The sequence below is a fragment of the Hyperolius riggenbachi genome, chromosome 11, assembly GCF_040937935.1.
Source record: "Hyperolius riggenbachi isolate aHypRig1 chromosome 11, aHypRig1.pri, whole genome shotgun sequence".
Classification (NCBI taxonomy): Eukaryota; Metazoa; Chordata; class Amphibia; order Anura; family Hyperoliidae; genus Hyperolius; species Hyperolius riggenbachi.
This window is the reverse complement of record NC_090656.1, coordinates 184205174-184219864: the sequence shown is the minus strand read 5'-3', so window position 1 is coordinate 184219864 and position 14691 is coordinate 184205174. Positions and strand designations below refer to the sequence as shown.

The window sequence follows — 14691 nt, the reverse complement described above, 5'->3', positions numbered from 1 at the left end:
AAAAGTACTGCCAAAATTATTCTGAATATTTTCTTGCTTGATGGTGGCTTAAAAGGCATTTAATAAATAAGACATGAAAATATCACCTTGGAGAAAAATTAAAAGAAAACATGAATTGGTTCAGGCCCATTGTGCCTTAAGACTTTACACATGCAATTCTGCTTACCGCAGTTTCTTGCATACACCCACAGTGAGAACGAGGAGTAAAAAATATTATTGCTCATGGTAACCTAATCAACAATCATTTTTCTAATGCTTGTTAGCAAATTAAAGGAAGAATTTGATTGGTTCCAACATACAAGGTGGCGCACAAAACAACGGTTCCCATGTGCCTCTTACCCCTCTCTGGCTTTATTGAAGCCTGTGTTGCCTGCATTTGCTGCCATATGAGAGTGTTACCCATATGTCTGCTTGTATACTCATGCTTGTGGCAGGCAGCCGGGCCAGTCTTTAGAGCACCACCTTGTATAAATCTGTCATAAGGACAGGAGACACTTAACTCGTCAGAAATTCTAAAAGTTCTTTAGTCCACTTCCATAAAGATAATAAACAGTAACTGACCTTGTTGATAATCTTCTGCTGCTGAGAGTGATTCTGTCTGAGAGAGACTACCTCACGCCACAGTACCTCATTCTGCCTGGCAAAAGAAAAGAGAAAAAGACCAAGGCTTAGCCCACATCATGACTCAAAGGGACACTTCAGCCAGGAATAAAAATTCAGTTTTACTTGCCCCTTCTACCAGCCCCCTGCATCCGTTCTGTGCCCTGGCAGTCACTCACGGATCCTCCGGTCCCCCGCCAACAGCTAGTTTTGTATTCGCTGACAGGCCCGGCCACGCGTATTTTTCTTCACATTCCTATCTGCAATAGCGTCATGTGCCTGTGTAGGACACTATTGCAGACAGGAACATGAAGAAGGATACGCGTGGCCAGGCGTGCACAGGTGCAGAAAGCCTGCCGACTCCCAGTCCCTGTCAGCAAAAACAAAACTAGCTGGCGGCGGGGGACCGGAGGCTCCGTGAGTGACTGCCAGGGCACAAGACGGATGCAGGGGGCTGGTAGAAGCCCCAGGCAAGTAAATCTGATTTTTTATTCCTGGCTTAAGTGCCACTGTTTTCTTAATTTATAAAGCAGCGTGGATTATCTTCCAGTGGTAAAAGGTGTCCTTATGTACCGTTTAGAGAGGTTTTCTAAACATGCCTAGTGTTTTTTGGAGCATTTTGTGTAGCAGATTACAAATATTGTTACAGTAAAAGCTGTAACTGAACAGCTTCTGTAACAAAAACACCTGGAAAACCGCTCTGATCTAGCATTTTTCAGAGCAGTTTTCCACTTTCTGAAACTTTAACATTGAGGCAGAAACGCCTCAGAAATCTAAAAAATGCTGCAGCCCCTGAGTTTGCGTTTGGGGGAAAAACGAACCGCTCTGGTGTGCACCATCCCATTCACTTTCATTAGCCAAGTAGTTTCACCCAGCAAGTGTTTTAAAAAACGCTCCATAACCGCTCTGGTGTGCACCAGCCCTCGGTTCTGTTTTCTGAAGAGCTTAAACAGCTAAGAAACCACGAGAGATAGCTTGAGATACGGTTTTACTGCAGGAAAGTTCATTAGCTTTGCTCTGTTTTATACGGTTTCTAAACTGTAAAAATGACAGAATGATGCAATGTTATATATAAAGCTATATAACTGAAAATAAAAACATAAGACTTCTCTTTGCTACTAACGTTCCATTATTATCCATACTACACATACAATTCATTATCTCTTAAAGGGACTCCGAGCTCATCTAAAAAATAAAAGTTGTACTCACCCGGGGCTTTTTCCAGCCCAGTGCTGGTCGGGAGGTCCCACGACGGTGTCCTGGCTCCTCTCCTACTCCCCGCTCCGGAATGGCTGACAGGCCGCAGCCCGGGCGACACTCGGCTGAGTGTCGGGCTGCTTCTTCCGTGTATGACGGGGCTGACGTCACACGTCGGCCGCCTCGCGTCATCACGGCGGCCGGCGTGAAAGTACCGCGCATGCGCGATTAAAGCGCGCATGCGCGGTGCTGCCACGCCGGCCGCACTGGGCTGGAAAAAGCCCCGGGTGAGTACAACTTTTATTTTTTAGATGAGCTCGGAGTCCCTTTAAAGAGACTCTGTAACAAAATGTTAAGCCTTATTTCTTCTATCCTATAAGTTCCTATGCCTGCTCCAATGTGGCCTGTCTTACTGCAGCCTTTCCTACTTGCACTGTCTCTGTTATAAATCTTATCTCCTTTCCTATGTCTTGTCTGTCGGGCTAAGGCTGGAATGTGTGGAATGTGCAGCACTGCTTGTCATTGGCAGAAGCTTTACACACCCCCTCCAAGCTCTGCATGAGTCACACAGTAAACTAGTTCTCAGCCTATGATACTGTGGTTAGAAGCCAGTCTTTTGTTTGTAAACACTGCCTAAAACTGTTCATTACAAGCCAGGATTGCAGCAGGGAGTGGCAGAAACAGCACAGAGGGGCACAGGAGAAAATAAGGAATAGAATGGTATGCTTTTTATTGTAAGAATATTAGAGTACAGATTCTCTTTAAGTTTATTTTCGGTTCAGTGTCATTTTACTGCACAAGAGCCACTTCTAAACTCTTTGAATCATTGTCATGGAATTATAATCACTGGTATAATACAAGGATGAATAACTTAGATCACACTGGTTTTGCCTTGAGGGCAGAGAGGAGGAAGCTGCAGAATGTAAATATTTTCCTAAAGCTGTGTTACATCTGGCAAAGTTATAAAGTATAAATAACCTACGTCAAACAAGCTTTATTTATTTTAGTAGCGAGAAGGTCTGCATGCTTAATTGATTTGCTCACAGGAAAAAAATATTTGGCAACAAAGCCGAGCTTTTCAAATGATAAAAGTAGCAGAGCGGCTCAGTTTTAGTGTGCCACGGTTTTCTTAATTTATAAAGCAGCGTGGATTATCTTCCAGTGGTAAAAGGTGTCCATATGTACCGTTGCTATGCACCAAATCCTGTCCTGTGTGCCAAGAGAGCCACTGCAAATCCTGCATAGAGGACTTGAGGCGGGGCTGCCAGCATTATCAATGAAAATGTTTTGGGCCCTGCGCTAGGCATGCTTCATGGGCCCCTTACACAAGATAAATCATTGCTGAAAAAAATGAAGATAACACAAAATTAAGACATCGATCCTAGATCTGAATGTATTAAATATTATTTTTAAATACTTTACGTCTTTACATAGTTGAATGTGCTGATAACAAAATCACACAAAAATTATCAATGGAAATAAAATTTATCAACCCATGGAGATCTGGCTCAGCACTATGTGTGGCCTCCACGTGCCTTTATGACCTCACTACATGCCTGGGCATGCTCCTGATGAGGTGGCGAATAACCTCTTGAGGGATCTCCTCCTAGACCTGGACTAAAGCATCCACCAACTCCTGGACAGTCTGTGGTGCAACATGCCAAGTCTGGGGAAGGGTCTGTGGAACGGCCGGGCCAGTCCATAGCATCAATGCAGGAACTGCAGACACACTCCAGCCACATGAGATCTAGCATTGTCTTGCATTAGGAGGAACCCAGGGCCAACTGTATCCACATATGGTCTCACAAGGGTTCTGAGGATCTCATCTTGGTACCTAGTGACAGTCAGGCTACCTCTTGCGAGCACATGGAGGGCTGTGCGGCTCCCCAAAGAAATGCCACGCCACTTCATTAATGACCCACTGACAAACCGGTCATGCTGAACGATGCTGCAAGCAGCAGAACGTTTTCCATGGTGTCTCCAGACTCTTTCACATCTGTCACAGGTGCTCAGTGTGAACCTGCTTTTATCTGTAAAGAACACATGGTGCCAGTGGTGAATTTGCCAATCTTGGTGTTCTCTGGCAAATGCCAAACTCCTGCACGGTGCTGGGCTGTAAGCACAACCAACACCTGTGGATGTTGGGCCCTCATACCTCCCTCATGGAGTCTGTTTCTGACCGTTTGAGAAGACATGCATTGCACATTTGTGGCCCACTGGAGGTCATTTTGCAGGGCTCTGGCAGTGCTCCTCCTGTTCCTCCTTGCACAGAGGTGACGATAGCAGTCCTACTGCTGGGTTGTTGCCCTCCTACGGACTCCTCCACATCTCCTGATGTACTAGCCTGTCTCCTGGTAGCGCCTTCATGCTCTGGACAATACTCTGACAGACCCAACAAACCTTCTTGCCACAGCTCGCATTGATGTGCCTTAAGCCACTTGTGTGGGTTGTAGACTCTGTCTCATGCTACCACTAGAGTGAAAGCACTACCAGCATTCAAAGGTGACCAAAACATCAGCCAGAAAGCATAGGAACTGAGAAGTGGTCTGTGGTGACCACCTGTATAGCCATTTCTTGATTGGGGATGTCTTGCTAATTGCCTATAATTTCCACCTGTTGTCTATTCCATTTGCACAACAGCATGTGAAATGTATTGTCAATCAGTGTTGCTACCCTAAGTAGACATTATGATTTCACAGAAGTGTGATTGACTTGGAGTTACATAGTGTTGTTTAAGTGTTCCCTTTATTTTTTGAGCAGTGTACACTGGGTCTTACTGGAATATCTTCTCACAGTTTTAGGAGCATAACTACATTGTGCTGCCCCCCCCCCCCCCCCCCGATCTGTCAGTCACCCCACCCCCCAGCCTCCATCACAGGACACAGGACAGAAATGGAAGACGCATGGTGATTGGTTGGCTGGATGGCACTTGTATGCTGGAGAGGAAGTGAAAATGATCTACAGTGCATCTAGGTAGTATTCACAGCGCATCACTTTTTCCACATTTTGTTAGGTTACAACTTTATTCCAAAATGGATTACCGTAAGTTTATTTTTTTCCCTCAGAATTCTGCACACAACACTCCATAATAACAACATGAAAAAAATGTACTTGCGGCTTCAGGGCCGGTTTAAGCAACAATGGGGCCCCAGGGCAAAATAAACCTGGGGGGCACTGGCGCACCGAAGGGGGTATTCCGGGTGTCTGGAACACCCCCCGCGATCAGAAGGATATGTGTGTGGCGCTGCGGCGGGCCTCGGGTTGGTTGCTGCTGGCGGCGGGCAGAGCTGCGGGGAGAGAAGACACTTACGGTGCCTGGATCCTGCACGGCTTCCATGTACTTCCTGTCCCGGCGTCTGTCGCTATGGTAACAGCGCCCCCTGTGATGACGTACCGCATGTTATCACAGGGGGAGCTCTTACCGATGCGACGCGCGCCGGGACAAGCAGAAGATGGAAGCTGCGTGCAGGATGAAGGCAGGTAAGTGGAATCTCCTCTCTCCCCGCTCCCCCCCCCCGCCTACCTATCCAACATATTCCGGGGCATAGACCTATCTAACCTATACTGGGGCATGTTCCTATCTAAGCTATACTGGGGGCATATACCTATCTAACCTATACTGGGGGAATATACCTAACCTATACTGGGGCATATACCTATCTAACCTATACTGGGGAATATACCTATCTAACCTATACTGGGGCATATACCTATCTAAGCTATACTGAGGGGCATATACCTATCTAATCTATACTGGGGCATATACCTATCTAATCTATACTGGGGGGCATGTACCTATCTAATCTACACTGGGGGCATATACCTATCTAATCTATACTGGGGGGCATATACCTATCTAATCTATACTGGGGGGCATATACCTATCTAATCTATACTGGGGCATATACCTATCTAAGCTATACTGGGGGCATATACCTATCTAAGCTATACTGGGGGCATATACCTATCTAAGCTATACTGGGGGCATATACCTATCTAAGCTATACTGGGGGCATATACCTATCTAAGCTATACTGGGGCATATACCTATCTAACCTATACTGGGGCATATACCTAACCTATACTGGGGCATATACCTATCTAACCTTTACTGGGGAATATACCTATCTAACCTATACTGGGGCATATACCTATCTAAGCTATACTGAGGGGCATATACCTATCTAATCTATACTGGGGGCATATACCTATCTAATCTATACTGGGGGGCATGTACCTGTCTAATCTATACTGGGGGGCATATACCTATCTAACCTATACTGGGGGACATATACCTATCTAATCTATACTGGGGGGTATATACCTATCTAACCTATACTGGAGCCATATACCTATCTAACCTATACTGGAGCCATACACCTATCTAACCTATACTGGAGGCATATAGCTATCGAATCTATACTGGGGCATATACCTAGCTAATCTATACTGGGGCATATACCTATCTAACCTATACTGGGGGGCATACTGTATACCTATCTAATCTATACTGGAGCCATATACCTCTCTAAACTATAATGGAGGGGGGGCAGAGTCAGCCATGAACGGGTGAAGAGGTGCCGGAGCTGAGCTCCCTGCTCTACATCACATTACACCCCAGAAAACATAAGATTCCCCGGCGAAAATACACCAGAGTATGGCTACTGCCTCCAGGAGGAAGACTACGCAAACAGGAGACCAAAAACAAAACTCCACGGGACAACAATCAGTTACCAAATACCTCAGATCCACGGAGAAAGCTCAACCTAAGATGGCTGCCGCCGCTCCGTCTGCCACTAGTGAGAAGGCCTCGGAGAATACAATGCAGGAAGCGACAGCCCGCTCTCTAAATGAAATTAGAGATTATCTCCACAGCTTGCCCACAAAGAGCGACCTGTCAGATCTTGCTGAAAAGATAACAACTGCTACAAGGGCAGACTTGCAGATACTTAGGGCGGAGGTTACGGCACAAGACAACAGGCTGGTGACTTTAGAATCAGACATGGCGACCGTAAGAGCAGACATGGCAAAATTACAGGCAGCTCATACTAAGCAACAAGCACTGAACACGCATCTGCGGACGGGCTTAGAAGACCTACAAAACCGAAGCAGGCGTAACAACATTCGCCTGCGTGGTCTGCCAGAGTCTATAATAACCTCACAACAACTACTTCCTACAGTTACCGGCATTTTTAACGGCCTCCTGGGAAACAGAGCGGAGGAAGCTATGGAGGTAGACAGAATTCATCGCTCTCTAAAAGCCATGCCGAAGGAAGGCGACCCGCCTCGAGATGTCATCTGTAGGTTGCATTATTTTGGAGTAAAGGAGTGTATAATGAAGGCAACGAGAAACCGCGTGGAGATCCACCACGACGGACACCCACTTACCTTCTTTCAAGATCTGGCTCCAAGCACCCTCGCTCAACGCAAAGCGCTGCAGCCACTCCTGAAAATACTGCAGGAAAATGAGGCATCTTACAGATGGGGCTTCCCCTTTCAGGTCATCATTACGAAGGGAGACAAATCCTTCACCCTGAAAAGTCCTGCAGAACTGCCGGACCTGTTTCGCTCCCTAGATATACCAGAGGTGGAGGTCCCGGAATGGATCCCGGAGCAGCTAGCCATAGGTCTCCCGCAAAGACCAAAGAAGCAGAGGCAAAACCGAAGAAGATCGCATGAGGAAATGTAAGTGAACACATTGAATGACCGTGTCACCATCTCATTTCAGATAAGTTTTTCTTTATTATACCACGATCGCTGTGTTGTTTTCCAGAGAGCCTTTTTACCCCTATATCACTGCTGACAAACGGTATCCCCCTGGTTGGACGCCATGCCTAAAACAGGCGCCAATATATACTAAGGCCTGTACTGTTTGATCTGGAGAGGGGCAGTATACTGTTAGACTTATGAATGTTTTACGTAGACAGACCTGCCCCTATTCAGCAGCGTATCTGAGGGAAACAGACGCGCCATCAATACTGGCAAAAGAGCTCATTATGTGATTAGTCTAAGGGGCTTTATGTTATCTGCGAGGGGAAGGGCTCTAGCATAGGTTGGGTGGGCTAGGGTTTGCCTGCCTGCCTGACGGATTGTCCCCGAATGTTTCCACATCTATATCCGGGCATGAAGACCTAGCTGACAGCTTTATAGCCCAGAAAGTCATAGGCAATATGACCCTCAAAGTACGCATATACGCCATATACGATGCGAGGTCTGACTTGACCGACCAACAAGAGCTACAACCTGACTTCCAATACATACTCCGGGATTAATATTGCTATGCATTAATTTCATTATGTGCCATGAGCTGGAGACTATTCGAAATCTGTCCTGAGTCACTAGTGCATGATACCCCCATAGACAGTGCATATGTAGCTAGAATGCTCATTTATATCTGTACAAGGTATGTCTTTCGGTTGTGGGCCGTGCCCGTCTGGGATACAGGAGAGCAAGAGATCTTAAACCCATAGAAAGTATCTCCTGTAACCTTAAATATGCAATTACACTACTCTAATCCCCTGCTGGGACAGGGACATCTCTTTAGCTAACAACCTGCCATAGAAAAGAGGAACACGTACATGTCTTATAAAGAGTCTTACACTTAAGACTATAACGCACAACCTAGTATGTAAAATGGCTGCTCTCCTGTCCTGGGGCTGGCACTGGCACACGGCGGTATTGACATACTGTATACAGGGCAGTTTCTAGGCTAAATTTCACCCAGTTCGAGAGTCAAAAAATTGCCCCCCCCCCCCCAATCAAAGCTGCTAAGTGAAATCATGTCAAAAGGCTTCTTGAAACCAACTCACCATTTTTATTTTATTTTTAATTTTTTTACTCTGCGTCTGACCACCTGCCCAGGGAAAAAAAGAGTGACCCCCTCCGCCCCCTAGCCAGGGAGTCACAGTATGGTGGTCTGACCACCTGTCCAGGGAAAAAAAGTGTGACCCTCTCCCCCCCTAGCCAGGGAGTCACAGTCAGACCATGGTGGTTTGACCGTCAGACCACCATGGTCTGACTTTGACTCCCTGGCTGTGGGTGGTAGGGGGGGTGCTCTTTTTGCCCTGGGCTGGTGGTCAGAGCCCACCATGGTCTGACTGTGACTCCCTGGCTGGGGAAGGGGGGTACTCTTTTTGCCCTGGGCTGGTTGGTGGTCAGACTCTGACCACCAGCCCAGGGCAAAAAGAGTGCCCCCCTACCCCCAGCCAGGGAGTCACACTGTTAGACCATCACCATGGTGGGTTCTGACCACCAGCCCAGGGCAAAAAGAGCGCCCCCCTCCCCCAGCAGCCACATCAGAAAGAGAGAGGCAGTGCTGTACATAGACTGCCTGCCTTACTGCCTACTTACCATGAGGTCCATCTCATGGCAGGTGGAACTGGAAGAAGGCGCCGGGCCAGGAACGGTGGGGGTCCGGGCAGGGGACCATGGAGGTGCTAGCGGGCAGCGGCAGCAAGGGCCAAGGCACCCACTAGCAGCAGTGGCAGCGAGGAGCCCGAGTCCAACTGGCCAAAAAGACTCCACCTTCTGGGGCTGGGCTCCGCCGCACACTGCTGCTGCACACAGGGGTGAGCCTGGGGTGCCTGGCACCTGGCAGCAAGATTTTCTCTGGCGCCTATGGGAGTGGTTAAATTAACCGCGCCCAACCACATAACCACACCCATGTCCTGCCTAATCACACCCACACCTTCCACCTCTTTACGCATGCATGTGGTACCCCATTCCTACCCCTCTTCCATGGGCTTGCTCCTGGCTGGCTTTGACTGCCTGGCAGTCTGCTAGTCTCTGGACTGACTCAGGTTGAGAGGCTCTGCGAGTGCGACGCAGTCACACACTGCGTATTTATGGCTGCCTGCGGCCACCGTACTCTCGCTCGCTGTCGTCGGCTCCTCCCCCCGCCAAGCCCAAGCGTGAGGTGGGCTGCCTGTATCTTTCCCGTTGCGCCGCGCAGCCTGCCAGTGTTGCCAACCTTTCACGTTATTTTTTACTGACAAATACCTAAAAATTTACTGACAAAAGATTATTTTTACTGACAAAATTTCCCCACTAAATGCACATAAGAGACAGCGTTTCACCAGTAAATGCACATAATAAGAGACCGCTTTTCACCAGTAAATGCACATAAGAGACCGCTTTTCACCAGTAAATGCACATAAGAGACAGCTTTTCACCAGTAAATGCACATAATAAGAGACTGCTTTTTACCAGTAAATGCACATAATAAGAGACTGCTTTTCACCAGTAAATGCACATAATAAGAGACAGCTTTTCACCAGTAAATGCACATAATGACAAACAGCCAGTTTCCCCAGTACATGTAGCCAGCCTGGACCCCCATTAGGCAGTGAGTGACAGGGAGCCCCTTTAGGCAGTGAGTGACAGGGAGCCCCTTTAGGCAGTGAGTGACAGGGAGCCCCTTTAGGCAGTGAGTGACAGGGAGCCCCTTTAGGCAGTGAGTGACAGGGAGCCCCTTTAGGCAGTGAGTGACAGGGAGCCCCTTTAGGCAGTGAGTGACAGGGAGCCCCTTTAGGCAGTGAGTGACAGGGAGCCCCTTTAGGAAGTGAGTGACAGGGAGCCCCTTTAGGAAGTGAGTGACAGGGAGCCCCTTTAGGAAGTGAGTGACAGGGAGCCCCTTTAGGAAGTGAGTGAGTGACAGGGAGCCCCTTTAGGAAGTGAGTGAGTGACTGGGAGCCCCTTTAGGAAGTGAGTGAGTGACAGGGAGCCCCTTTAGGAAGTGAGTGAGTGACAGGGAGCCCCTTTAGGAAGTGAGTGAGTGACAGGGAGCCCCTTTAGGAAGTGAGTGAGTGACAGGGAGCCCCTTTAGGAAGTGAGTGAGTGACAGGGAGCCCCTTTAGGAAGTGAGTGAGTGACAGGGAGCCCCTTTAGGAAGTGAGTGACAGGGAGCCCCTTTAGGAAGTGAGTGACAGGGAGTACCTTTAGGAAGTGAGTGACAGGGAGCCCCTTTAGGAAGTGAGTGACAGGGAGCCCCTTTAGGAAGTGAGTGACAGGGAGTACCTTTAGGAAGTGAGTGACAGGGAGCCCCTTTAGGAAGTGAGTGACAGGGAGTACCTTTAGGAAGTGAGTGACAGGGAGCCCCTTTAGGAAGTGAGTGACAGGGAGCCCCTTTAGGAAGTGAGTGACAGGGAGCCCCTTTAGGAAGTGAGTGACAGGGAGTACCTTTAGGAAGTGAGTGACAGGGAGCCCCTTTAGGAAGTGAGTGACAGGGAGTACCTTTAGGAAGTGAGTGACAGGGAGCCCCTTTAGGAAGTGAGTGACAGGGAGCCCCTTTAGGAAGTGAGTGACAGGGAGCCCCTTTAGGAAGTGAGTGACAGGGAGTACCTTTAGGAAGTGAGTGACAGGGAGCCCCTTTAGGAAGTGAGTGACAGGGAGCCCGTTTGAGCAGTAAGTGACAGGGAGCCCCCAGCCGCCGCTCCCGCTCCCCCCTTACCTTGCAGACCTCAGGATCAGCGGCGACCCGACCAGGGCGCCGGACGCAACCGCTCTATATGCGGAAGTGATGTCACTTCCGCATAGTGCGGGCGCTGGGTCCTAGCGCCCGCACGATTGGTCGCCGCCTGATCGAGGTCTGAGTGAGGCGCCAGGAGGGAGGGAGGGGGAGCAGTGGCGGCGGCCACAGGGACGGCCTGGCGCCCCCCAATCTGTCACTCATCGGCGCCCCGTTCAGCAGAACCGGCTGAACGGGGCAAGAAACGGCCCTGACTGTATATAGCAAGCTAGGCTACATGAAACCCAAAGGAGTTTTAGCAATATTTAGAGAAATGGTGCAACACTGATCATTCCCCTCGAGTTAGGGGATGACTGAGGAATAATACCAAGTATGATGGGCAAGACAGGGGGCAAATTAAGAGCTACCAATATATATTTTTCACACACAGCCATATGGTTATTGTTTAAGTGAGATGGTGATATCTGTCTGGGAGTGTAACTTAGGCAATCTATGTATACTTATAATGGAGCGGGGAGGGAGGATTCGGGGTGGGCTCTTACCTCTGATGGTTCCTTCTCTCCCACGTAGGGCAGTCCTTGTGACTGAGAATGCTTATGTTCATCTATTTTACAGTACTATACCAAAGTCTATACTGTATGAGAACCTATTTACTTTGGTACCTGTTATGATTTTGGTTTATAAGTTTGACTTTTGTTTATATTTTGGGTCCATGTGTATTCCAGATTATTGTGCCACCGACTGGTTTAACGGATGGCACAACTAAAGATTTTATCTATCAACACCAGGGGGCTTAACCTACCCGAAAAACGGACGGCCCTATTAAATGATATGTGGAAGCAGAGAGCCACAATAGTATTGCTGCAAGAAACACATTTTAAAGGTGACACTGCCCCACGTTTAACCAACAAACGCTTCCCGCATATATACATGAGCAACTCACTCAACTCAAAAACAAAGGGAGTGGCGATTCTTTTGAGTAGGGATCTACCCATGGAGGATATTGAGGTGTTAAGGGACGATCAAGGCAGATTTATCTTAATTAAGGGTCTCATACAAGGGCGCAAGTACACAATCAGCTCCATCTATGCCCCTAATCTTGATCAAACGTCCTTTTTGATACACTTTCTAGATGTCTTAGACACCTTTGCAGAGGGTAATATTGTGGTAGGAGGTGACCTGAACATCACGCTGAATCCAGAGTTAGACTCTTCCCAAGGTAAATCATACCTATCTTTCTCCAAAATAAACAAAATTAAACGAGCTCTCCATGAGAGACAGCTAGTAGATGTGTGGAGATTACTTCACCCAACTACTAAAGATTACACGTACTATTCAAGTGTACATGACTCTTACTCGAGAATAGATATCATTTTGATCTCCCATAATCTCCTGTCAGAAACTCTCAAGGCAGAGATAGGTATCATGTCATATTCTGACCATGCGCCAGTAACACTGGACCTTAATTGTACACACAAAACAAGCCTACCATTCAATTGGAAACTTAATTCCTCGATGCTCTCTTATACCCAAACTGCAAATAAAATAGAGGCTGAAATAGAATCATATTTCCAACTGAATGCCACAGGAGATACCCCAGCCACCACAGTATGGGAAGCACACAAATGCGTCCTTAGGGGATTTTTAATCCAATTGGGTTCAAGACTAAAAAAAGAAAGGGAGAAAGACCTTACAGAGCTAATTCACAAAGTCCAGTCACTGGAACAGAAACATAAGAATTCCAGAGATCCACAGACCCTTGAACAATTACAAAAAGCCAGGCAAGGAATAAAAAATATAATGAAAGACAAAACGCTAAAAGCGGCCCACCGATGCCAATCGACATTTTATAGCTCGGGGAATAAACCCGGAAAGCTACTAGCGCAGGCCTTAAAGCAGCAGCAGCAACGAAACTACATTCCTCAGGTGGTAGATTCACGTAACCAAAAACATATCCGTAGCGAGTCCATTGCTGATACCTTAAAAAAATTCTATCACAAACTATACAACCTAGAGCCAAATCTAGAAGTCATCCGCGGTGCGACCTTAGGCAAAAATATGAAAGATTACATCTTAGAAGCAGGTATGCCACAGCTGACACCTGAGATGGCCCAAGCTATGGAGGAAGACATTTCCCCCCTAGAAGTTGCGCAAGTAATCGCCCAAATTAAAACGGGGAAGGCTCCAGGGCCAGACGGGCTACCGATCGAATACTACAAGAAATTCAGTCACCTATTGATTCCCCACATGTGTACCGCTTTCAATAATATACTAGATCCAGATAAGAGCGAATCTTTCCCAATCCAGACTCTTGAATCCCATATTTCCGTGATCCACAAACAGGGAAAAGATCCTGCAGCCTGTGCCAGTTACAGACCCATCTCTCTGCTAAACCTAGACTTAAAAATCTTTTCTAAGATCCTGGCCAATAGGCTGGCAGAGTGGATGGGTCACCTGGTCCATTGGGATCAAGTGGGATTTATTCCAAAAAGAGAGGGAAGGGAAAACACCAAAAAGACACTGGGTATTGTCCAGTCGGCCAGGTCGAACAATATTCCGTTGATGCTACTATCTACTGACGCTGAAAAAGCGTTTGACCGGGTGGACAAGACAAATTCAGCAGTCATGAGGAAACATAAATAGACAGCATTTCACATAAATAGGCAGAATCCCCCCTTAATATGGTAGCCCCCACGTTAGGTAGTGAGTGACAGGGACCCCCAGGTTAGCTAGTGAGTGACAGGCGCCTCCAGTTAGGTAGTGAGTGACAGGGACCCCGATAGTGAGTGACAGGGAGCCCCTTTAGGTAGTGAGTGAGTGCCAGGGAGCCCCTTCAGGTAGTGAGTGAGGGAAGCAGGAAATTTGGGCGCATGAGGCAGGTGGACAAAAAGGGCGCCGCCATTCACTCCCATAATAAATATCGTTTAAATCGGCGCCCAACAGGAAAAAAGGGCGCCGGAGAAAAATAACGTTTTAAAAGCGGCGCCCGGAGACTTTTAATGTTTTATAACTGTTTCTCATGATTACACATTATTTAATGATTTATAATTTTTAAAACATTATTTTTAAACGAAAAACAGTACAATATTTTTTAAAACATTACTTTTAAACGAAAAACCGTACAATTTTTTTTTTATTATTTTTAAACGAAAAACCGCACCATATTTTTTTAAAACGTTATTAATGCTTATCACAGGGGGGGTCTTAGGTTTAGGCACCAACAGGGGGGTCTTAGGTTTAGGCACCAACAGGGGGGTCTTAGGGTTAGGCACCAACAGGGGGGTCTTAGGGTTAGGCACCAACAGGGGGGTCTTAGGTTTAGGCACCACCAGGGGGGTCTTAGGGTTAGGCACCAACAGGGGGGTCTTAGGGTTAGGCACCAACAGGGGGGTCTAGGGGTTAGGGATAGGTACAGGGAGGGTTCTGTG

General features: G+C 47.5%; 1 protein-coding gene across 2 annotated transcripts in view; it reads right to left on the bottom strand.

Annotated features, from left to right (window-relative positions):
• Nucleotides 1-14691, bottom strand: part of LOC137537689 (heat shock factor protein 4-like) — a 180870-nt gene that overhangs the window by 68333 nt on the left and 97846 nt on the right. For both annotated transcript variants that reach the window (XM_068259620.1, XM_068259619.1), the window contains exon 5: nt 562-637. In XM_068259620.1, the coding sequence (XP_068115721.1) occupies nt 562-637 (76 nt within the window). The remainder of the gene's footprint in view (nt 1-561; nt 638-14691) is intronic.